Below are 24,068 nucleotides of genomic sequence, written 5' to 3' on the forward strand. Positions count from 1 at the left end.
GCCAGAGGAACTGATCTGTGTAGTCTGGAGATCAGCTGTACCTCTAGGTGGTTGCCAGCCCCCATCTGGCAACCCCAGAGTCAAAGGCAGGATCTCAAGCCCTCCTTTCTTCAAACTCCTGCCTGCTTGGGGGGCAAGACTCTTTTTTCCAGCTTACTTGAGAAATGTTGTTGACTACAACAGCCATGCCTTCAGAGAGAGAAGTTGCACAATACAGAGGGACAGAACTGTTGCACCTACTCAACGAGAACAGGTGACTACAGAGCCCACAGCCAAACTAGAGCAGCAAGCACTGCTGCCTCTTAAGGATCTCCATGGAGCGTGCTTCAGTGTTCTGAGCAGCAGAAAGAAAAAATGTGTGAGCCAGTGCAGTGGCGAACTCGGAATGCTGGGACTTGAGCTGAAGCAGTTCACAGCTTTTGGGATGCTCTTGGACCAGTCCAGTTTCTCTCAGCCAATCACCTTCACAGGATGAGCGTGAAAGAGAAATCATCCATCCACATACATCATCCTGAACTCCTCAGAAGAGTGAAACACAAAGGAGAGTAATGAACGCGCTGGGAGGTGGCGGCTGTTTTACTGACTGATTCCCTCCACACACTGCGCATTTAGGAACAGGAAGAACAAAAAACTGTGCTCCAACAAGGAACTCTTAAAAAATATTAAATTGACATATTATTGCCCCGTTTAGATTCAGTAATGAAGAAACCAGCTAGCCGATATATATAGATATATATATTGCTTTGATTTACAAATCCATTTTAAATATATTCTCAATATATTTAAATAAATTCATCTTCTGATAAAGGTATACAAAAACATTCAAGCTGATATGAAGGTCAAAGTCATCCAACAGGAAATCACCTGGAAGAAGAAGGAAACAGAAGTCCAGTAAGCAGCAGCTTCAACTAATTTAATATTTCACATGGAACAGTGATCTTTCTTTACTACTGATGTCGTATAGTTAACATCTAAGCAATTTATAGTAATAATCAGGGCTTTTTTTCTGGGAAAAGAGGCGGTGGAACTCAGAGGGTTGTCCTCGGAGAAAATGGTCACATGGCTGGTGGCCCCGCCCCCTGATCTCCAGACAGAGGGGAGTTTAGATCGCCCTCGGCGTGGAGGGCAATCTCAACTCCCCTCTGTCTGGAGATCAGGGGGCGGGGCCACCAGCCATGTGACCGTTTTCAAGATGTTCCAGAACTCCGTTCCACTGCGTTCCTGCTGAAAAAAAGCCCTGGTAATAACTCAATATGCCCAAAAGCCTATGCAAAGGACCCACTAATGGTGTATTCAGTAAGTGTACCATCTACATTTCACATTAATTACTGTTGGGTCAGAAGTGGCCAGCCAGATGCTGTTAAAGGCCCATAATTCTGGCACAGAGCCCAAAGGCTGTAGGAATCACATGACACAGGGTTGAAATTCTGAACTCTGGTCTGCCCAGCCAGGCAGTGGTCCTTTATTTAAACACAGCATGCATACGCAAGGAACGATGACCAAGGAAATAGATGTTTGTCTTTTGCTGAGCCCCGCTAATCAGTTACTAGCAAAGACAGGAAAACTGCACGTCACAGAAAGACACTTTGTATTATTAAGCTTTTAGAGTATTGGCAGAATGTCCTTTGGCCAAGGTAGGTGTGCCTAACCATTGACCTTCCTATAAAAGTCCCTTTCAGTTCCATTCCTGGTATGCTGACGTATGAACACGGGCATTTCATTTGCCAACAGCCACAAATGGTGCCAGGAGCAGCTTTCCACCAGGAGCAGGCATAAAATGTACTCGTAACTAAGCAATTGGACAGATCTCTCGGCTATGCCAGAACAAAATCAGAGAACCAGTAGAGGAAGCAGGACGAATGCAACCACTGGGCCCCCAACAGTCACTTGGAAAAGCCTCCACCTTCCGCACTGCCTGCCATTCACATCCACCACAGGCAAGGCATCCAGTGGTTCCAGTTTAGACTTAGGCTCCAGTTTGCCTTGCCTGCCCAACATCACCTCTTTGCTCATTCTAAGTTTGCCTAAGAACACACCCCGTCCCACATAGGACACACCCTGCTTTATAACCTTATTTAGAACTATTCCAGGCCACCCCTTCTCCTTTGACCTGTCAGAATACCAGACTCGCCTCCTCTGCCACTGCCCCACCCCACAAGTCCAAGAAAACTCTTCTGCTTATAGTTCTTTGCTGCTCGTCCTACAAGAGAAGACTTTGAGTGTAATTTAACTGGTATTTAGCGTTAGATAAGACATCCAAGGGCAGGGGACTTGGTTTAATTTGCCTACTTAGGGCTTGCTAATTCCCCTGCCAAGATACTCGTGGGTCTCATCTATAATGGAGGGTTTCTTTTAATCAGGCATAAAGCCCAAGCTGGTGCCTTCCGATGCACAGAGTGAGGGAAAACGGAAGGAAGACTTCTTTCTTATTCACAGCTTATTTGAGTGCAGTTCTGGGTTCCAAATGCAAAAGACACCACATTCCTAGAGCCACGCATTTAGGGATCAAGCCTTGCACTCTGACCAAGTAAGGTAACATTAGGAAGGTTTGAGCTTCAGAGAAAATCCACCCCTCCCCGACAAACCTGCTGAACCAAAGCCATACAACAGAGTAACCAGTGTGCATTTCCAACCAATTTTCCCGAAAACAACTCAGTTGAGAGACTACCAAGTTTACCTACCATCCACTCAAATCTGCTGCTGCTTTTGTTCATATCTTAAAGCCAAGGGCTCTCATACATTCTTTGTGGGCCTCGATAAGAGGACCGCAGTGCTCTTCTCCTTTTTCAATGATGCTGCAAGACAAAGACTTCCGATTAAGTAAACTCACAAATGACAGAGTTTCAGCAATGCAGAGTAAAACTAGGTTGTATTAATAGTACTAACTCTCAGAATCAGTGTCTTACTATATACAGCCAGTTTGGTGTAGTGGAGAGCTGGGTTTGATTCCCCACTCCTCCTCCACTTGAAGCCAGCTGGGTCACCTTGAGTCAGTCTCAGCTCTCTCAGTCCCACCCACCTCACAGGGTGATTGTTGAGGGGATAACAACAACATACTTTGTAAACCTCTCTGAGTGGGTGTTATGTAGTCCTGAAGGGTGTATAAATCAAATGTTATTATTGTTGTTGTTATTATAGTCCATCCTATATTCACCTATTTTCCTCATTTCACCTATGTTTACTACTTGAGGCCTATTCAGACCATTTCCTAGTAAGTTCACAGCAAAGACTGACCCAATGACTTCACTGCAACTGTAATTTTTGTGAAGCAAAACTGTATCTTCTATTACAATTTGTATCCTAATGTTCACTTAAAAAAAAGTACTCAAAAGTGATCTTGAGCCATATGGGCTCTTAATATTCTGCTGCCAGTAGATAAAATCAATCAGAAAGACCCACTAGAGGCAAAGCCTGTACACTTTCAGACAACCTGCTCACCCTAGCTTTTCAGAGGATACCTAGTGGGCAAGGGCTGCTGCTAACTTCCTCCCCCACCCCAAGTAACATCTAGTAAAAAACACACACTGTAGAATGATCACACTCAGCACTTCTGTCTCTCCAAAAGCAACAGCCAGTGAATTGGAGTGAGATGGAGAATTGCTGATGCAATGCCACCTTTTAAACATTAAAATGTTATCGGGGAGTTTCCAGCTGCTACAAGTTGGTCCTCCATTCTAGTGAGACTCTTAAGTTGGCTTCCAAGAACAGTCTCCAACACTGGCTGTATAGCTTCCACCTATATACGAATTTCTTACAAATAGCATTGTTTTACATTTTAAAGGATTCTTACTTTTATTTTTTATTGTCACTCATTAGCCATCATGAGTCATAGAAAAGTTAGATAAAGTTACAAAAGGGGAGTTCATTCTTTTCACCAAAGCACGTATCCTTTTGCTTCCAAAGACCAACGGAAAGATATCCTCCAGTACTACTTTCTCCCATTTTTTCCTCTTCCGGCACCACCATAACACAATAGTGCAGTTAGTTAATTTGTGCAAGGATGGAAACAGGAACCTGGAGCTGCAGCTGAAACAGGAACTGCGGTGGTTTTAAAGTGTAACTAATTCACTGTTACAGAAGCTTTGCAACAAACAGGACAGCAAAGAACGAAAGCTCCCCTAAGTATAGCAAGAGAGTTAAACAAGGCTAACTGTGAACACAGAAACACAGAGCTGGAAGAGACCCCAAAGGTCCTGCACAGAGCAGGAGGGGACCCTTATCCAACCCCCTGCATAGTGCAGGAAATTCACAGCTACCGCCCCCCTCCCCCAATGACCCCTGCTCTATGCTCAGGGGAAGGCAAAAACACTCAGGATACCAGGGCCAATCAGGCCTGGAGGAAAATTCCTTCCTGACACCAAATTGGTGATTCGCATTAGCTTGGGCATATAAGAAACGGCCATGAAAGCCCTTGGTTAGTAATTGAATAGGAGACCTCCCGTGAAGACCAGGGTTGCAGAGGCAGGCAATGGCAAACCGCCACTGTTGGTCTCTTGCCATGAAAACCCCATCAGGGATCGCCACCAGTCAGCTATAACTTGAGGCCACTCTCCACCACCAAGTATGCATGCAGGCCCTGACCTGGAGAGCCCAAGTGATCTTGTCAGATCTCAGAAGCGAAGTAGGAGTCAGCCTCAGTAATTGGATAGGAAACCTCCAAAGAAGACCAAGGCTGCAGAGGCAGGCAATGGCAAAGCACCTCTGCTAGCCTCTTGCCATGAAAACCCCACCGGGGTCGCCATACGTCAGGCTATGACTTGGGGGCACTGTCCTCTGGCGTGGTGGTCAGCGTGTTAGACCACCACCAGGGCGACCAAAGTTCAACTCCTCACTCTGCCACAGAAACTTGCCAGGTGGCCTCTGGCCCGTCACTCTTTCTATGCTCAGCCTACCTCACAGGGTCGCTGTGAGGGAAAAAAAAGAAGAGAACCATGTCAGCTGCTTCGGGTCCCCACTGGAGAAAAGGATAAACGAAGTAAAATCAAAGAATATCCCTCGCAGGGCCAACAGAGGCTCCGTGGGGCTCCTCTCCGCTGCCCGGGGGCAACCAGGAGTGGCTGCGGGGAGGACGGGGGTTGAAGCCCTCCATCCTTCCAGGCTCCGCAACTGCCCCAATCCAGGCCGGGGTGCGAATTCAGCCCCACGCCGGGAACCCCGGCCCGGAAGAGGCAGAAACCAGAAGCGAAAGCGGGAGCCTCGCCCCAGACACGTCAGAATGCAACCTCGCCCCACGGAGGTCAAGCGGGCTCCTGCTAGAGAGGGGGGAAGAGAAAGCGCCGGGAAAGGCCTTGCTGCGCGCTAACACGCGTGTACGTGCGAACGCCCCGCACCCGTGTCGCCCCCAGGCCGCCCGCCCGCCGCCAGGCCGCCTACACACCAAGTGTCCCGCGCCTGCTTGGTCTCCGGGCAGGCGCAGCAGGGCTTGAGGGAAGGCGGCGGCGTCTGCTCGACCGGGGCGGCGGCGGGGAGGCCCGAAACGTCGCGGGAAGCCAGGCTCGACATCGCTCCCGCTCGCGCGTGCGCACAGGAGGAGGAGAAAAGAGACGCTTGTGAGGGAAGCGGCGGGCGGCTCCGCCCATCGACGGCATCCTTCCCGTCGCAGTCTGTGACGCCATACTCACGCGACAGTGATTTCACCACAGAGAGTGAGGAAGGAGGGAAATAAATTTGGCTTCCCACACAGATTTTTAAAAAAGGTTATAGGTATGGTCTCCAAAAGGCAGGGGTCTAATACATGACAGTTTTTGAACCACATGCCTGAGAACCAGTGTGGGGCAGTGGTTAGAGCGCTGGATTAGATCTGGATTCAAATCCAGCTCTGCCCTGAAGCTCACTGGCATGACCTTTAGTCAGTCAGTCTTAGCCCCACCTGCTCCACAGGGTTGTTGTGAGGCCAAAACTGCAAAGGGAGAAACATGTATGCTGGAGGAAGGGTCTATGCTGTAGATAAAATTATTAAGCATGTGGCTATTCCTCTCTTCAGACCCAGAAACCATGGTGGACTCCAAACTATAGCAGAAGACCCTTTCGATCTGATCCATGCAAGCACTATTTCTCTTCTCAAGGTTAGGAGGATGGGCACCAATGTTCTCTATAGCAACAGAAAAGAACAAGAGACAAGTAGCACCTATAAGACTAACAAAATTTATTGTAGGGTATGAGCTTCCATGAGACAGCTCACTTCTACAGATTCTGTATCTGAAGAAGTGAACTGTCTCACAACCTCATACCCTACCACCAATTTTGTTAGCCTTATAGGTGCTACTTGTCTTTTGCTCTTTTCTACTGTTACAGATAGACTAACACAGCTACCCATCTTGATCGATCTTGGTGTTCTCTACGGCTTACGAAAGATAACGTTTGAGCTGGAACAGCAGATCACGCAGCAGTGAAAATGTGTTTCAGATCTTCTGCACAACTATGAGAGTGGTGCTCTTGCCACTCACGGCATTTGGTCACCCTTCTCTTACTTTCTCAACCCAAACAAAATATTGGTGGCCCTTACTGGTCTGGCCAGTCTTAAACTGAAGCGTGGCCCACCAGATGAAGGCCTATGAGATTGACCATTTCATTGTGTGAAGATCAAATATTTTCAGGTTACATTTCTGAATCCTCACCAAATTTTGTCATAGTGCTAGTAAGAGTTGATCAGACAACAGAGTGTCAAAATCGAAGGCTTTTATCACTGCAGCACTTTATTTTTATTTTATTAGATTTATATCCTGCCCTCCCCCTGAACAGGATTAGGGCAGCTAACATCAACAAAACATCAATAAATGCAGACTTAAAAACACATAAAACTATAATTGTTGTCATCGATCACAACAATGTGCTCCTCCAATGAAGACAAACAAAAATCATGAACTTGAGGCTTTGTCTGGGGAAAAGAGGAGGAGAAAGTGTGGCTATATGTAATAGAGGAGATAAAATCTTTCTAGCTATTAAAAAGTCAGCATACAGTCCTTCATTTTTAACTGCTTTTTAAATAAGAAACAATTAGGCAGAATTGCCAGTGGGCGTATGCAGGGACAGGAAGTGGAAATGAGGCTAGCAAATCTAAGTTGACATATAAAGAATCAGGCTGCTTTCCTATGCAGCCATGTGTCAGACTATGGAATCCCAGTTATCTAGAGTTCGTCTCCCCCTTCTGCAAGAAGCACAAAGTTTCTTGATTCCAAAAGGTTTATTGAAAGACAATGCTCAGGATACAAGTAGCCATATTCCAAGGACTAGGGAAGCCTTGGCTGAACGGAAGCTTTGTTGAGAATGACACACAAAGTGAAAGTAACAACACTTCAAACACCCATTCCCAGCCTCCCCCCTTAGTCCTGTCTAGAAGGCCTGGGAAGGCGAGGACCTCAAGGTCGGCTGGAACGGAGTGATAAGAATTCTTCGCTCCCATGGATATAGGTGGTTTGGGCAACACCTGGGCCTGGAGGGAGAGAACTAAACAACTATAGATTATAACATAAGAACATGGCGTAGCTTTGGTTTTGGAACTGACTAGAAAACTGACACTCTGACACCGTGTTTCTTGGTTGGCATTTTAGATGATTTTGAATGGACTTGGGAAGGTTTCTGTATTTCAGTGACAGAACAAAGACTAGAGGGCAGGGACTGTATACAGCTTCCCAGAAACCGTGCTGTTAACTCTGCATCCCATCCATAAAGTTAAACTAACTGCCTGCTTTTTCTCCCAGAGGATGCCTGCAAGATCAGACATTTATACTGTGGGGTGAAGAATCTCCTCTCCACCCTTTCACTTTTTAAAATTTTGCAACATCCAGCCTGATGAGGAGTTCTGGTGACTGCAAAAGATTGCACACTGTTTTGTGCCAATTTGGTTGATCCTAATAAAAGGTATGAGAAGGGTTTCGTTCTTTTTTTGTATTTTGTGCAGTCTAATCTGCCCGTTTATCACTTTTTTTTTGCACCTTTATGCAGTTTTTAAAGGAATGAGTGGACTCAGTGTAACTTACTGCAAGGTAAACATGCATAGGATCTTGTCTGTAAACCTGAGACATGTACTGTGTTCGTAGCTAATCAGAGTTGGATGCATTTTCCTTTCAAAACATCTACAGCAGCCGCCAAAAGGTATTTGCCAGGGCAAGTGACATGGGATTTTTTGAAGTGTGGGGATCCTAAGCACCTTTGTAGCAAACTGAAAGAAATCAGTTAAAAATAACCTTGAAAGAGCGGCACTGGCACAATTCCATGCCCTCACCCGTTAACATCCAGACTGGTTTATTTATTTAGAACGTTTATGCTGCCTTATATGGAATTGGCCTGAGGCAGCTTAGAAAGTAAAAATACTCACCTTGCCTATCCAGGTCAGGGTGCTCCTGCGTACAATCTGTTGCCTTAAGTATGACCCTATTGGATAGTTCTATGTTGTCTAATGTCAGTCCTAGAATCGCTTATGCTCTGTTTCAGCCTTTCTTCAACGCTGTATCTGATTTGTCCTAATGCTATGTCTTTGTAAACTGGCATTTATTCACCCTGAGGCATTAAATGTCTTTGACATGGACTGTGGTAATCTCGCACTGTGTAATCTGCCTTGAGTCTCAGTGGGAAAGGGGGACCAGAAATGAAACAAACAAACAAACATCCAGCATCCAAAAAAATACCGCCCCGCAGAAAAACATGACGAAGAGTCCTAGAGGGCTAGAAAACTTGCACAAGGGCTGGCGGGCGCTGGTCCGTCTCTTCATTCTGGTTTCTCGGGCGATCTGGGACTACCAAAATGAATTCCATCCGGCCGAAATCAAAGCAATTCATTGGTCCTTCGGCCGCAGCCTTCCCGACCAATAGGCGTTGAACTCAGCGGCGCCCCGCCTCCCGCTAGCTCTGACCCACGCAGAGAGCCAGTCCCGTCTCGCCCTCGGAGGGGGCGTGGCGACTTGGGCAAAGGAAGCCCCGCCCACAACGCCGCGGCGCTTCCGCGTCCCCATGGCAACGGCGTCCGTGGGGCTCTACCGTAGCAGAAGGCCTCCGGGATGACTCAGACCGTGACTGTGGCGCGACGGCGGGGGCCTGCCGGGCCCCGGGCCCGCAGGGACATGGCCCCCAACCGTGCCTTCGATTTCCTCTACGGTAATGGGGCTGGGCAATGGAGCGAGGCCGCGGGTGGGGTTGCGCGCCCCCTGCCGGTGCGGGACGGCGGCGAGGGAGGGTCGGGAGGCGGCAGCGGAAGGAGGAGAAAATGTTTCACCATGGAAAAAGGATGTCGAGAACCATAGAGACGAGCGGTATTATCTAGACAGGTACTTCCGTCTTCCTACTCTTAACGGAACGTAATTATAGAGCGGACTCTGTCCTAGAACGGCAGCGTCTGGGCTTGCAGACCGGATTTCCGGCTTGGCTTGGGAGGCTGTGGCCATCTCTCTGGGGGGTCGATGGTGTTCTGTTTCATGAGTGCTATTAATGAAACAGATCCCGCCCACTGGCCTTTAGAAATGTCTCTGTTTTCGTTTTATTTTCATCCCAAATCCTATTATTACAGATCCAGAGGAGTTAGCCGTGTTAGTTTGTAGCAGCAAAATCAAAAAGAGTCCAGTAGCACCTTTAAGACTAACCAACTTTATTGTAGCATAAGCTTTCGAGAATCACAGTTCTCTTCGTCACATGCATGTTGCATCTGACGAAGAGAACTGTGATTCTCGAAAGCTTATGCTACAATAAAGTTGGTTACTCTTAAAGGTGCTACTGGACTCTTTGATTTTATTATTACAGAGTGGCTCGAGGGGTGGCTGAACCTGGGCAGTTCATAGAATCATCGGGACTTCCAGGGGCATCTAGTCCAACCCTCTGCACAATGCAGGAAATTCACAGCTGCCTTCCCCCACCCCACCCCCAGTGAACCCTGCTCTATGCCCAGAAGATGGCAAAACGCCTCCAGGATCCCTAGTCAAACTGCCCTGGGGGAAATTGCTACCTGACCCCAAAGTGGTGATCGGCATTACCCTGGGCATGTTCGAAGGAGTCATGAAGGTGCCAGTTGTCAGCGTTCTTACTTTGCAAGTTGGGCTGGAGGGGGGGGGGCGCCTGAGATGCGTGGCTTGTGTGACTAGCCTGCAGTGAAGCCCTCTGGAGACTGCAAGGTCCAGCCTCTCAAGCCCTGTCCTCGGTGCCCCTAACTTCTGAGGTGAAGCCCCTGGTGACCAGAGACAGGGCTCTTTCAGCTGTAGCATCTCACCTGTGAGATGCCCTTCCCCTTGATGCTCACCTGGCATCTGTACTGGCATTTTAAATAAGAGTTGATTTTGGACATCACTTTTCAATTCTGCTTTTATCCTGAGAACTACGTGAGAGTCATTTGAAGTTGATTGATGTTAAATATTCTGATGCTCTCACTGAGTTTTTAATGCTGGCTTAGCAACTTAAGATGTTTTATGTTTTTATTTTGTAAGGCAGGTTCCATAGAGAAGGAGCATAGAAATGTCCAGGGCCCTGGACGTAACTGAGTGGCAGTATTTGCCATTTTGGCCCTACTGCCATCAGGATTGCCAACAGGCCTGGGGGGGAAATATCCTATCCCTCTAACAGAGACTTAAGTATTTGGACATGGGCTGCAGAAGCTTTCCATAGCATGGAGGTAAACATCACCTGATAAATAACATCCCATTAAGCCTCTGTTAAAGAGAGAGGACATTTTTTTCTCCTAGCAGTTGACAATTCCAGTTGCCACGAACCTGACTAGTGAACCTGTACAAGGGGAGAAAGAACATGGAGGGGGTGGGGATGATTGAGGGGATAAGTAATTGCTCATTGTGCAAATCAGTCATTGTCACAATGTGTATGTGATGTGCTGTCAAGTTGTCTCCGACCTGTAGTGATCCTATGAATGAGAGACCTCCAAAATGTACTATTATGAACAGACTTGCTCAGATCCTGCAAACTGGAGGACGTGGTTTCTTTTATTGAGTCAAGCCGTGTCGTTTTAGGTCTTCCTCTTTTCCTGCTGCCTTCCACTTTTCCTAGCATTATTGACTTTTCCAAAGAATCTTGTCTTCTCATGTGATTGTGACTTATATCATAACTTCCCCATTTTCTGAGCAGAGTCAGCAAGAGCACTGAGCACTAAACTATATGCTTGCTGCCCTTTTTATATTCACATAAGCATCTTGCATACAGCTATCCAGCCAAGTTATCCTCCTCCTGGATACACACCTTAAGATGGTGAGGGGGTTTGAGTGTGTCAGTGAAGCTGGGAGCAACACCGTCAGGAGCACAGGCTTGGTCAAGAGCCTAAACTCCTGGAAGAATCCCTCAAGACGGAATGGTCAAAGCTGAAACACCAGACTAAGATGCATCTGCCTCTTTCAGGAATCAATGGTCACATCAGCAGAAGAGAACTGAATGTTTCAGTGGCAATGAGAGCGGAGGAATTCTTGTACAGCTACTGGGCAGCAGCAGTAGTGGAAGGTGACACTGCCAGAGGATCTTTCACAGACAGTGGCAGTGTCACTTTAACTAACCCTGGTCCCTATGATGAAACAATCTAGAATGAAAAAAGATATAGTGCTGGAAGACAGGACCACCAGGTCAGATGGTACTCAGTCGGCTTCTGAGAAAGAGCAGAGGACAAGTACAAATATCGCTATTCTTAGTGATGGGACTGGATTAAAGCTGAAAGGACGCCCAGTTGCGGATGTGAATAGGTGCAAAAGGAACGTCCAAAGCTGTGTGACACACACAATAGGAACATGGAACATGAGAAGTATACAACCAGGTAAGCTAGAAATCATAAAACAAGAAATAGAACATTTAAATATTGCAATCCTGGGTGTGAGTGAACTAATGTGGATTGACTCAAGACATTTTCAGTCAGAAAACCACAAAATGTTTTACTGTGGAAATGGCAAACTCAAAAGAAATGGTGTTGCCCAAATACTGGGGCGAGACATAGCACAAGTAGTCTAGAGCTACAATGCAAAGTCTGACCAAGTAATATCAATCAGACTTCAGGGAAGGCCTGTTAACATAACCATCATTCAAGTTTATGCCCCAACTACAGATGCTGAGAAGGAAGAAATCGAAAACTTACACAAGTGTCCAAGGTGAAATTGATCACACAGCTAAACAAGATATGCTCATAATAATAGGTGATTGGAAGGCAAAAGTAGAAGACAAAGCAGAATCAAACGTGGGAAAATTTGGACTAGGATCACAAAATGAAGTAGGAGAGCGACTTATAGAATTTTGTGAAGCCAACTATCTGTTCATCGCTAACACATACTTCAGGCAACTGAAAAGACAATTGTACACGTGGAAATCACTGGGTAACCAATACAGGAACCAAATAGATTACGTAATTGGAAGCAGAAGATGGAGAAGTTCTATTCTGCCTGCTAAAACAAGACTAGAAGCTGAGTGTGGTATAGATCATGAGTTGCTAATATCAAAAATTAGAATAAAGCTGAAGAGAAACTAAAAGAATCATAGTACCAAAATACAATCAAAAGGATATTCCTGAAGAATTCAAAGTCCAGATAAGGAATAGGTTTGCAATACTAAGTTTAATTGATCATGAACCAGAAGAACTATGGTCTGAAACCAGAGATATTATCAAGGAAGTATGTGCAAAGACTATTCCTGTAGCCAAAAGGAAGGAGAAGCCTAAATGAATGACTGAGGAAACTCTTGAAATTGCTAAAGACAGACGCAAAGCAAAAGCAAAAAGTGACAGAAATAGAGTAAGAATTCTAAATCTACGATCTACATGCAGAGACAAAGAAATCTATTATAATAACAAGTGCAAAGAAATAGAAGAGAACAAAAAAAGGAAGAACGAGATCTGTTCTACAAGATCTGGGAAATCAAAGGGAAATTCAGGCCACGGCTTGGGATGCTGAAAGATCAACATGGAAATACAGTATCTGATCAGGACAAAATAAAGGAAAGATGGAAACAATACACTGAAGAACTATACAGAAGAGATGGAAGGATAACAGATATTTTTGAAGAGAAGTCCTTTCATGAAGAACCAGAAATCTTAGAAAGTAAAAGCTGCAGTCAAAGTAATTGGGAGAAACAAAGCACCTGGAGTAGATGGTCATAGATGCAGAGGAGTTAGCCGTGTTAGTCTGTAGTAGCAAAATCAAAAAGAGTCCAGTAGCACCTTTAAGCCTAACCAACTTTATTGTAGCATAAGCTTTCGAGAATCACAGTTCTCTTCGTCCGATGCAAGATGCATCTGACGCAAGATGCATCTGACACAAGATTGCATCTGACGAAGAGAACTGTGATTCTCGAAAGCTTATGCTACAATAAAGTTGGTTAGGCTTAAAGGTGCTACTGGACTCTTTTTGATTTTGGAGTAGATGGAATGCCAATAGAGCTATTTCAAGCTACAGAAATGGAGTCCATCAAAATCTTAACAATCTATCAACAAATATGGAAAACGAAACAATGGCCCACAGACTGGAAATGCTCAGTCTACATTCCAATTCCAAAAAAAGGGGATGCCAAAGAGTGTAGCAACTATCGGACTATTGCGTTAATTTCCCATGCAAGCAAAGTGACGCTCAAGATTCTACAGCAAAGACTCTTACCATTTATGGAAGAAGAACTGCCAGATGTTCAAGCTGGATTCAGGAAAGGAAGATGCACTAGAGATCACATTGCAAATTTACAATGGCTAATGGAATGCACCAGGGAATTTCAGAAGAAAATCAGCTTGTGTTTTATAGATTACAGCAAAGCTTTTGATTGTATGGATCATGAAACGCTATAGATAGTGTTAAAAGAAATGGGGGTGAAGAAAGCTGACTGGAAGAAAATAGATTCATTTGAAATGTGGTGTTGGAGGAGAGTTCTGTGGATACCATGGACAGCCAAAAAGACAAATAAGTGGGTACTAGATCAAACCAAGCCTGAATTCTCTGTAGAAACTAAAATGACAAAACTGAGGTTATTGTACTTAGGTCACATTATGAGAAGACAAGATTCTTTGGAAAAGTCAATAATGCTAGGAAAAGTGGAAGGCAGTAGGAAAAGAGGAAGACCTAAAACGAGATGGCTTGGCCCAATAAAAGAAGTCATGTCCTCCAGTTTGCAGGATCTGAGCAAGTCTGTTAATGATAGGATATTTTGGAGGTTTTTCATTCATAGGGTCGCCATAGATCAGAGACAACTTAATGGCACATAACACAAGCACACATCCAGCCAAGTACTCCCCTCAAATCTGTGGATGTTTTCTTTCATTTCTGTGTGTTTTAGATCCATTGCACATGCTTTCAAGTGAGAGAGACCATGCACAAGCCACTGTCAAGGCTCATCTGCTGAACGATGAAATGGTAGGTGTCGGTCATTTGAAACAAGGGATCCTTTTCTTGCATGCCCATAAAAAATACCTGCCGTGGCTGTGATTTCCACCTGAAATCAGCTTCTTAAGGAAAGTAATAGCATATTGTTCATGTAGTGCACTGATTTATGATCTGGCTTGAGAACACTGGATACAGCAGAAGTGGCTTGCTACTACTAGGGGTATGCAAAGAAAAAAAATCGGTCAATTCGGTTCATTAATACTGAACTGGAGAAAACAATTGGTAATCCTCAAATACCAAACTGATTCTCCAGTTGTGCATATCTTGATAAGTGTCACATCTTTTCCTCATATGAGTCTAAGAGTATTTCTGTATTTATCCAAAACACCCAAACCATACTCTGGTCTCTGGTATTTTCTTCGTAGCTGTGAACTGGAAACCCTGGGACGTCTAAATGTTTGACCTGTTACCTGAAATTATAGACAATGTATTCTGCAGTTACTGTCTTGCGCTTTGCAGGCTGGCCAGGTCTGGTCTCCTCAGGAGTAGGGCCACTAGCTTGGCTAGTTAAACTTGGGAGCACAGACTGGAGGTGGAACGCAGGGCTTGCACCTAATGGACCAGTAGCTCCAGCAATGCAGCCTTCTCAAACATCAGCCTAAATAGGCTGAGCGGGCATCTAGTTCAGCTTCACTTGCTGGCAGGTGTTGAGGCCCTTGAGGCTGTGCTGGGCTCTGGCCAGGATCCGGCAAGGAATTACCACTCTCAAGGCTCTGCTCTGGATCTACAGGGAGGTTGCACATAGCCAGCCTGGCACTTCACCTTCTCTGTGCCACCTCAGCCTGGGTTCTATACTGCAGCCATTCCTGCAGAGTGGAAGAGGGTGTGGAGGGGGGGCTGTTGGCTTGGGTTCAAGTACTGCCTGGCAGCAGCCTAGCTGTTATCTCAGGGCTGACAGCAGGTGCTTACTCACAGGCTCTGGCAGGGCGGGCTCTGGTGATGCTGGAGTATAGTCAGCAAGGTGCCTCTGCGTCCTCAGGCCCTCCCTGGCCCCACCGGCCCTCCCGGTTCCCCCAGCCTTGGCTCTTCCTCTGAGCCCTCCAGATCAAAGTCACCAGCCTGGCCAGAGGGGGTCATGACAGTTATATTTTCACAAGCCCTGCATTTGACTGTCACGTTGCTCTGAATATCTTTATGGATAATATTTGCATTTCCTTTTCCCCATATAAACAAAGAAAAAGTTGCCAGTGTTTAAAGCGATGTTTAGTAACCTGGTCCACTACCCACCGTACACGATGAAATTGGAAGAGAAAAATCCTGTTCCCCCCTTCATTGACCGAAGGTGGAGAGGAAGGGTGCAGCAGCACCTGGAAGCTCTTCAGAAGCTTGCTGTGTAAGTCTCCTTCTGTCTGTTGGGGAGCGGAGGGGGTGGTTTTTAAAGACAATTCTTCGTTTCTGATTATGATTGGTTTTGACCGAGTATCTCTCCTCCTTACTTTCCTTAAAGAAATAAAGACACCGTATCCACTGCTCAAGATCATTGGCTCAAAGGAGCTGGAAAGGAAAGTTTATGATTAATCTCAGTATTCCATATAGAGGATGATTCTAGAGATTGCGGAGGAATATGATGGCTCCTTAACTGCTTAGGAGGGTGTCTTTGGACTGTCAGACACATCTTCCTTTGCATTGCCCATATGTATTGGCCCAGAAGTCAAGTGGTTCCATGGAGCTTTCAAGGACCTTCCCAACATATTTATTCCTTGTAATATTTTTCTCCTGGTTTCCTCACACTGCTGATGCAAGGATTTGCAAAATGCCACCAGGAAATAACTTTATTGCGCAGTGAACATTGTGTAAAGTTTTTGGTCCTTCCACAATACGAACTAATATATTGTAGATATGCAGAACCATTTATTTTTCCTGCTGTGGATCACATATTTAAAGGCTGATGTGGCCACCATTCTTGTGATGGGTTGGTTCAGGAAGTGACTTTTGTTAGGAACACTGTGCTTTTTCTTTCAGTTCTTCAATCCCAGCCCCACTGCTTTACGTTGTTTTACTAGGAATCTTTGCTATTAGGCTCAAATGTTATCATATTTCGTGATGCAGTTCCTGATGGACTGAAGAGTTTTATCATATTTGTAATCTGCCTTGAGTCCCACTGAGAAAGACAGGGTATAAATGAGGATTTTAAAAAATTAAATAAATATATGGAGTAATGAAGAATGAAGGAGGCTGCTGGTCTTCTGGACTTGACCTGAGTTGAACACAAACTTCAGGAACCTGACACGTCGCCTAGACACACATCAAGGATTTTCAAGTGGTGGATTGGAACATGATCTAAGTCAGGGCGAGCTTGGAGTATCTATTTGAAGTCAAGAAAATATGTTACATTACATTTGGAAGGGAGAAAGACCATCATTTTATTTATATTCATATATATATATATATATATATATATATATATATATATATATATATATTTATTTATTTATTTATTTATTTATTTATTTATATAATATATGTATATATCTCAATTCTTAATTTTTTAAAATAAATATCTATATATACAGTTTATAAAAAGAGAATAAAGAAAAAATACATAACTAAAAAAGAAAAAGAAATTGGTAATAAGTACCAGTTTTCTCTGTGAAAAAGTATATAAGTATTACAAATCGTATCCTAGCCCCAAATGTACCCTTATAATCAATATTATATCTTAACTCTAAATTTTATACTTCTCCTTTCCCTCTAATCATTTTCTTTGCCACCTCCTAATCTTCACAAACCATCACAATTCATTTGTTCAATTCATTGTTCAATTCATTTCTGTTTCCTGCAAAAAGTCTATTAAGGGGTTTTCCGGTAACAATGTATTTATCTAATGACCTTTCCTCAATCAAATCATAAGTTTATCCATCCCAGCTCCTAGATACACATCAAGGATTTTCAAGTGGTGGATTGGAACATGACTAGAAGTCGGGGCAAGCTTGGAGTATCTATTTGAAGTCAAGAAAATGTGTTATATTACATTTAGAAGGGAGAAAGCTTGATGGGGTCAGATGTTCCTTGCAAGATCAGGTTCACAGTCTGAGAGTACCCTTGGCCCTCTGCTGTAATTTTGGGTTCCCAGAGTGGTTTTTTTTCATCCTCCACTAATCTGCTGGCTGCTCCTCAAATGCAAAGGCCAGGATCTCCCCACAGTCCTCCATACTTTTGTGACCTCTCTGCCAGACTATTGCAGTGTGCTGTACACATGCTTCAGAGACACACGAGGCAGATCTTTTGTGCAGTGTGAGCCAAATGGGATCCTGTTTTTTCAGCACTGAAACAGCCAGCCAGTTCTTCGTACCAGTTTTCCCAGGAGGGTGGACAGGGCATTGCCCTGAACATAACCACTGCTGAGGGGGTCCATCTGTAAAGTGCAGCACTGACAGATTTCAACTTTCATTCCTCCAAACCGAAGGCTGCCTGAGCAATTACAACTGAGCAAGGCAAATGCTGCTTGAGCACCAGCTCCTCTGCGGAGGAGTCAAGGGGGCTTCCCAGGTATCAGTAGTCCGGGAGGCCTTATCTACAAACTCAGAGAGAAAGGCAGACCTCTGAGGGGCTGGAAGCCTTGCCCAGAGCTAAAGGTAGGGAGAGCAGGGAGGACCTCTCTGGTGAGCACCCCCCTCCCCTGAGCAAGCCCTGTGCCCAGGAGCCTCCCCAGGGGCTGAGACCCTACTGGTCTGTCTTCAGGGTTCTGCACACCTTGCTGTGTCGCTGCTTATTGAAACAGGGATCACTTCCATCTTGCACCCTCCCAGCCCCCCGCCCTCTCTTGCACTAGGATGTTAGATTCAGTACTGAATGTACATCTTGCCTTTTCATTACAGATCTCAGCCTTCCCTTCAGATTCCCAGAATTGAGTATGAAGATCCTGAAGTCAGTGGAAGGAATCGCTGGAAGTACTTCGAACGGTGAGGACCGAACAGGGCTAATGACGGTGAATCCAGAGACAAAACGTCAGCCTGACTGAAGTGTTCCTAGAATACACGGAAGGGCACATTGAGCTATTGGGATGTAGTGGTTTTAGAGTCGGACTAGGATCTGGGAGTCCCAAGCTTTGATCTCCACTTTGCCATGAAAACTTTGAACCTTGGGCCAGTAACACACACTCAGCCTAACCCACTGGACGGGGTTATCGCGAGGATAAAATGGAGGAGAGGAAAACACTGTAAGCCCCTTTGGATCTGTGTTGGGGGGAAAGTCGGGGTATAAATGCAGTAAATAAAATATTTTGCCTTCCATATTTATAGGGGGGGGTGGAGAGTGCCCTCAAGTCATAGCTGGCTTCTGGCGACCCGTGGTGGGGTTTTCAAGGCAAGCAACTAACAGAGGCGGTTTGCCATTGCCTGCCTCTGCAGCCCTGGTCTTTGTTGGGGGTCTCCCATCCAATTACTAACCAAGGCCGACCCTGCTTAGCTTCTGAGATCTGACCAGATCAGGCTCACCTGGGCTCTCCAGGTCTGGGTATATTCATAAATTACCCAAAATGATATTATGCCTTACTTTTGGTTATTCTTTAGAGGCTAATTCTTGCTTCCCTGTTTCCAGTGATGAAAACTAGTATGGGAGTGCATGGAATCCTCCTTTCTTGAGCTGCAGATTAAAGTTCTGGCATATTATAGTTCATCTTTTGAGAAGAAACGTTCTTTTCCCTTATTTCACACAGCAGTACTCAAATGTGACTCAAATCTGTTTAAGTAATATAATCTCAGGGCAAACTACATATCATGCAGCAAGAGAACTGCAGTCTGATTGTCCAGGGAATCCCCCCGCCCCGCCCCCGGGTTTTAAGGCACTCCAGCAGAGAGATACTGTGCTCTGTTCTTCCTCTACTCAGAAATCCTTATCAGCCACAGTGTATGTGTGGGGAAGGGGAAGACAGATTTATAGTTTTCTCCATCACTGTTGATAAGAGGAACAGGAGTCAACTTGGGAGAACTGAAAGAACACTTGCTAAAAAGATGCAGTTAAGTTCTTGGAGACCTTCATTGGTTCAACCCCAATTCCCCCTTTTCTGTATTTTTCAGACCTTTCCTTCCATTTCATAAGCAGATTCCCCTGAACATTGTTTATGCAATGGCCAAGTAAGTAGATATTTCATTTTTCTTTTCCAATAACGAAGCCGTGTTGAAAAAGTAACTTTCACACAGGGACAGGGAGGCCGGTTGGCATTTGGGAGCTGCACAGAGATCTCCCAAACTCCACAGGGAGCCAGCTTGCGGTTGTTTGGGATGGATCATTGTCTGGGACTATTACACATGGGATTTTCAGATATGCGTGGCACTAACACAATGTACCAAAGAGAAATGTTCAGGAGGGTATTTTTATAAAGGGATTAGAAATGTTGTATACGGAGGTTACTTTTTATAAGGGAATAGTATTGCCTATTGCAAGGTAAACGCTGTATGTGTCTTATTGCATTCTTTTCTACTTTCTGCATTGCATATGTTATATCGTGCCTTAGACAATTCTTTTATTGGCATTATTTTCTAATTCTGTAATCCTACTCCCATTGTATCGTTTATTGAATGTCTTATGCTGTCTGTCTGGAGGGGGAGGGGCCCTGACTCAGTGGAAGAGCCTGCGCTTCGCACGCAGAAGGTCCCAGGTTCCATCCCCCACAACTCCAGCGAAAAGCATCAGGTGATGTGGAAGAACCTCCGTTGGCAATCCTGGAGAGCTGCTGCCCATCTGAACAGGCAATACTGACCTTGGCAGAGTGATGGTCTGAGTCAGTACAAGGCAGCTCCATGTGTTCCTACTAGGTCTGAATTGTTTTTCCATGTTTTGTAATCTGTCTTGAGTTTCAGCGAGAAAGGCAGGCTAGGAATGAAGTCAATAAATAAAATTTCCAAATGAATTTTGAGGGCCTGGTGAGCAAGACAGGAGTGGAAGTCTTTTTGTAAACTCATCCATGGCAGTTTATTGTTTATAATAATATAAACATTATAACAATAAAAAAATTATAGCAATAAACATTAGTTCCATGTTGAAGGCGGCCGCGGTTAGAGTGGCTAGAGTGTCATGCTGTGTCTGGGCGTAAAACCCCACTCTGCCATTAAGCTCACGGGAGGACCTCAAAGGAGGAGGTGTTGCTCAAGCTCAGCTGCCTTTCAAGCTGGGGATGATTGCAAAAGGGAAAATAAACAGACAGTATTATAACGATGGTTGTTGTGGATTTTCCAGGCTGTATAGCCATGGTCTTGGCATTGTAGTTCCTGACGTTTCGCCAGCAGCTGTGGCTGGCATCAGTCACTGAGAGATCTCTGACACTGGTGACACTGAGAGATCTCTGTCTTTTGGTGCTACACCTCTGAAGATGCCAGCCACAGCTGCTGGCGAAACGTCAGCAACTACAATGCCAAGACCACGGCTGTACAGCCCGGAAAATCCACAACAACCATCGTTCTCCGGCCATGAAAGCCTTAAACAGTATTATAATGCTTCATACAGATTGATGGCGTAGCCTCGTTTGGAATACTGCGTGCGGTTCTGGTCACTGTATCTCTTAAAGGACATTGGAGAGCTGGAAAAAGTACTGAAGATGGCAACCAAGATGATTAGGGGGTTGGAACACTTTTCCTCTGAGGGAAGGCTGGAGAGGCTGAGACTTTTGACTTTAGAAAAAATGGCTAAGAGGGAAAATGATATCTAAAGGGACGCAAAGGGAAGAGAAAATGGACAGAGCGCTTTTCTTCTCCCTCTCAATACTAGAACTGAGGGGCATCCAAAGAAGTAGACAGGGAGCAGGTACGGAACAGACACAAGGAAATGCTTCTTAAGTAATTCAACGGAAGAATTCGCTACCAGCGGAAGGAATGGTGGCCGCCAACATGCATAGCTTTAAAAGAGGGTTAGACAGATTCGAGGAGGAGAGGGCCACCGATGGCTACTAGCCATGGGAAGTAAAGGGAACCTTCATATTCAAAGGCAGCCCAGGACTAGAAGGCTACATCAGGAGAACGTCCTCTATGCCCCGTTGGTTGACCACTGTGCGATACGGGATGCTGGTCCAGATGGATCACTGGTCAGATCTAGCAGGGCTTTTTCAGGCACATTGTGGAGTGGGAAATCATGTGGGCTTTCCTGAGCACTTTGAGGAAGTGTGGGATAAAACATGAATAAGTAAGAATCGGAATTATAATCTGACATCAGTGGAATATAGAGCAGCAGTCCTAAGCAGGTCTACCCAGAAGTAATTCCTAGATTATCCAATGGGGCTTACTCCCAGGAAAGTAACCTTAGAATTTCAGCCTAGTTTCCATTTGCAACGCGTGAGAATAGCCTGGAAGCGGGTCAGCTCTTCTTTGCCTTTTAGGCCAGAGCCGTACCTCCTTCGTGCGATGCCCAGTGAGAAGCCTGCCTATCTTGCTTCGCAAACTGTGGGGACACAGACTGACTACCGGGACAGTGAAGCGCAGACGGATCCCTACAGCCCCGAGTATGTGGTGTCTTCAGGATCGATCCCGGAGTTACTAACCCTCGCCACTCTAACCTGGGGTGAGTTGCATACAGTTGTGCTGATGTTGTCAGGGATTATTCTGTCTCGCACGGAACAGAGCAGTGGCTCTTGGAGTGTCACAGGGTGCTTTTGTTCCCGGGTCTGATGCTGCATTATTTGATCTTCAGAGTCTGTAACACGGATTGTCCCTATTAACCGTACATTCAGAACATGCGACTTTTACAGTGCACAGGTACTGTTGCTCGCCTCAGAAGTATTTCTTTCACGCCACAGCCACTCAGCGTTGATCGGACCTGGCATTGTGCTTTGTCATTTGAAACTACCTTCCTCAAACTAAGCTGCTCTGCCTTGCCCACGTTTTGTTCTTTCTTGTCCTTGGAAGGTCGGGGCCTTCCAGCAACCCAGGCAGAGGTGGAGGTGATTGAACGGGCGCGAGAGAAACGTGCCTGGGAGGCGACTCTTCCGCCTCTGAATGATGCTTTGCACGTGGCCAAAAGGAGGAGGATGATGGAGGAAATGGAGAGGAACGAGTGGGCCTTTCGAGAGGAAGAAATAGAAGAGTAAGTGCTGAACCCCCCCCCCCAGCGCTATGGGTTGGCCCACTTGGCAGTGGGATCCACATTGTCTGGTCAGTTTTGCTCCCCGTTGTTGCGAAATGTCCTCCCATCTTTTCCTTTGTTCTTACACAATAAAGAGCCAGTTTGGTGTCGTGGTTAAGAGTGGCAAGACTGTAATCTGGAGAACCAGCTTTGATAACCCCACTTCCCTGCTTGAAGCCAGCTGGGTGACCTTGGGTCAGTCACAGCTCTCTCAGAGCTCTCTCAGCCCCACCCACCTCACAGGGTGATTGTTGTGAGGATAATAATAACACACTTTGTAAATTCCTCTGAGTTGGCATTAAATTGTCCTGAAAGGTGGTATATAAATCAAATGATGTTGTTGCTGTTGTTGTTGTTATTATTAAACTGATCTCCAGTATCCAGTGTTGCTCAGTATGGTCCATATTAATTTATTTCCTGTGCTGGTATTTACAGCCTTACCTCTCCACCCCCAAATTTATAATAAGCCTTTTTTGACTTTATTATAAGCCAAAAGAACCTTGGAATGCCCACCCTGGTGTGGCAGCACTAGCTGACTCACGGCCAAGGGCCGTGGCTCCAATGGAATCGCCGTCCGTGCAGCTAAGCACTGATTTGTATATCATTGAGATTATCCCCTGAGCAGTCTGGAGGGACTGAAATAAGTTATTACTTACCACAAAAATGTTTAATATGCAGTTTGCGGGCTTTTTTTACTAGAGAAATTACCTATCAAATATTCAGCCGCACCGAACTCCTTTTTCAGTGAAATCTAAGTGTGGCTGAGAAAGGGCTCTCAAGTTAGCATTTGCTCTTGATGTCTGTGCCCAACCAGGGGCCCAACCAGTGTGCAGGAAAGCCTTTGAGCCTTTGAGCAAGGGTCTAGGATATTGCTGTGTACTCCAGACAACAACCGGCCATTATCTGGTGTCCAGGGCAGTTCTGCAGGCAGACTGGAGCTTTCGTCTGGCCAACTTCCTGGCATGAAGAGGGTTCTCTCTTGCTTTCTGCAACCGGACGTGCAGCTGTTGACAGCAGATAAGGCTGGGGCCCACCAGCGACAGTCAAAAGGCAGAATATCAATATTTTTTAAAAAATTGGTTTAGGAGACCAGATTCTGGCTGTAGCTTGTTAGCTGACCATTGCTGCTCCATAAGAAATCAACATTAAGCAAATTCATCTGTATTTCAACCTTTGATTTGTATAATTTGGGTCTGAAAGATGCCTTCCTCACAAACCATGAGGAATATATGTGCAAAAGGAAAACGTATTTCTCTAATGTTTACAAATAATTTGTGATAGTGTAAGATTTAAGTTATGATTAAATAGTTAATTGTTTCACGAGTGCAGTTCTACCCCCGTTCCTTGGAAGTGAGTCCTGTGGGACTCACTAGGCAGAACTCAGCAGCCCCCAAGTGGAGATCTGCCCTGACCCTCCTTTCCATCTGGTTCGCGTTCTCCCTGGAGAGTTAGTCATTCTGAAGGGTTCAGGGCTGGCAACGATAGCCGGGTCCCCGTGGCTCACCTCTTCCCTCCTTTTTGTCTCGAAGGTTGCAAGAAGTTAGACTAGAACTTTTAAAGGCTCTGCTGAGGAAGCGGGAAGAGAACCGCAACGAATTGGATGTCAGTCGCTTGGACCATCATTGGTTTAACCTCATGCAAGAGAAAGAAGCGAAAGTGAGAAAGATTCGCCATGAACATACGAAAGGT

At 45.4% G+C, this 24,068-nt stretch overlaps 2 protein-coding genes across 4 annotated transcripts in view; one reads left to right on the forward strand and one right to left on the reverse strand.

The window, feature by feature from the left end:
• Positions 1 to 722: 722 nt before the first annotated feature.
• On the reverse strand, positions 723 to 5,550 carry LOC129345188 (cytochrome c oxidase copper chaperone). Its single transcript, XM_055002189.1, has 3 exons — positions 5,378 to 5,550; positions 2,682 to 2,795; positions 723 to 864 (listed from the first exon to the last, which is right to left on the reverse strand). The coding sequence occupies exons 1-2, from the start codon at positions 5,500 to 5,502 to the stop codon at positions 2,711 to 2,713; spliced, it is 210 nt and encodes a 69-aa protein (XP_054858164.1). The 5' UTR covers positions 5,503 to 5,550; the 3' UTR covers positions 723 to 864; positions 2,682 to 2,710.
• Positions 5,551 to 8,961: 3,411 nt separating this feature from the next.
• The window catches only part of CFAP91 (cilia and flagella associated protein 91), a 33,583-nt gene continuing 18,476 nt past the window's right edge, over positions 8,962 to 24,068 (forward strand). For 2 of the 3 annotated variants that reach the window (XM_055002685.1, XM_055002684.1), the window contains exons 1-8: positions 8,962 to 9,093; positions 14,221 to 14,297; positions 15,503 to 15,660; positions 18,146 to 18,229; positions 19,346 to 19,402; positions 21,637 to 21,818; positions 22,163 to 22,340; positions 23,909 to 24,066. In XM_055002685.1, coding sequence (XP_054858660.1) covers positions 8,997 to 9,093; positions 14,221 to 14,297; positions 15,503 to 15,660; positions 18,146 to 18,229; positions 19,346 to 19,402; positions 21,637 to 21,818; positions 22,163 to 22,340; positions 23,909 to 24,066 — 991 coding nt within the window. In that variant the 5' untranslated portion in view covers positions 8,962 to 8,996. Of the gene's footprint in view, positions 9,094 to 14,220; positions 14,298 to 15,502; positions 15,661 to 18,145; positions 18,230 to 18,447; positions 18,487 to 19,345; positions 19,403 to 21,636; positions 21,819 to 22,162; positions 22,341 to 23,908; positions 24,067 to 24,068 lie in introns of those variants that run through there. The other variant, XM_055002686.1, reaches the window with a different exon arrangement.

This window comes from Eublepharis macularius, chromosome 18, assembly GCF_028583425.1.
Source record: "Eublepharis macularius isolate TG4126 chromosome 18, MPM_Emac_v1.0, whole genome shotgun sequence".
Lineage (NCBI taxonomy): Eukaryota > Metazoa > Chordata > Lepidosauria > Squamata > Eublepharidae > Eublepharis > Eublepharis macularius.

Coding starts and splice junctions, on each gene's coding strand:
- LOC129345188 (XM_055002189.1), bottom strand. CDS start 5,502: ATGTCGAGCCTGGCTTCCCGCGACGTTTCGGGCCTCCCCGCCGCCGCC. Junction 2,796..5,377: donor AAGCAGGCGCGGGACACTTG/GTGTGTAGGCGG, acceptor TTTGTCTTGCAG/CATCATTGAAAAAGGAGAAG.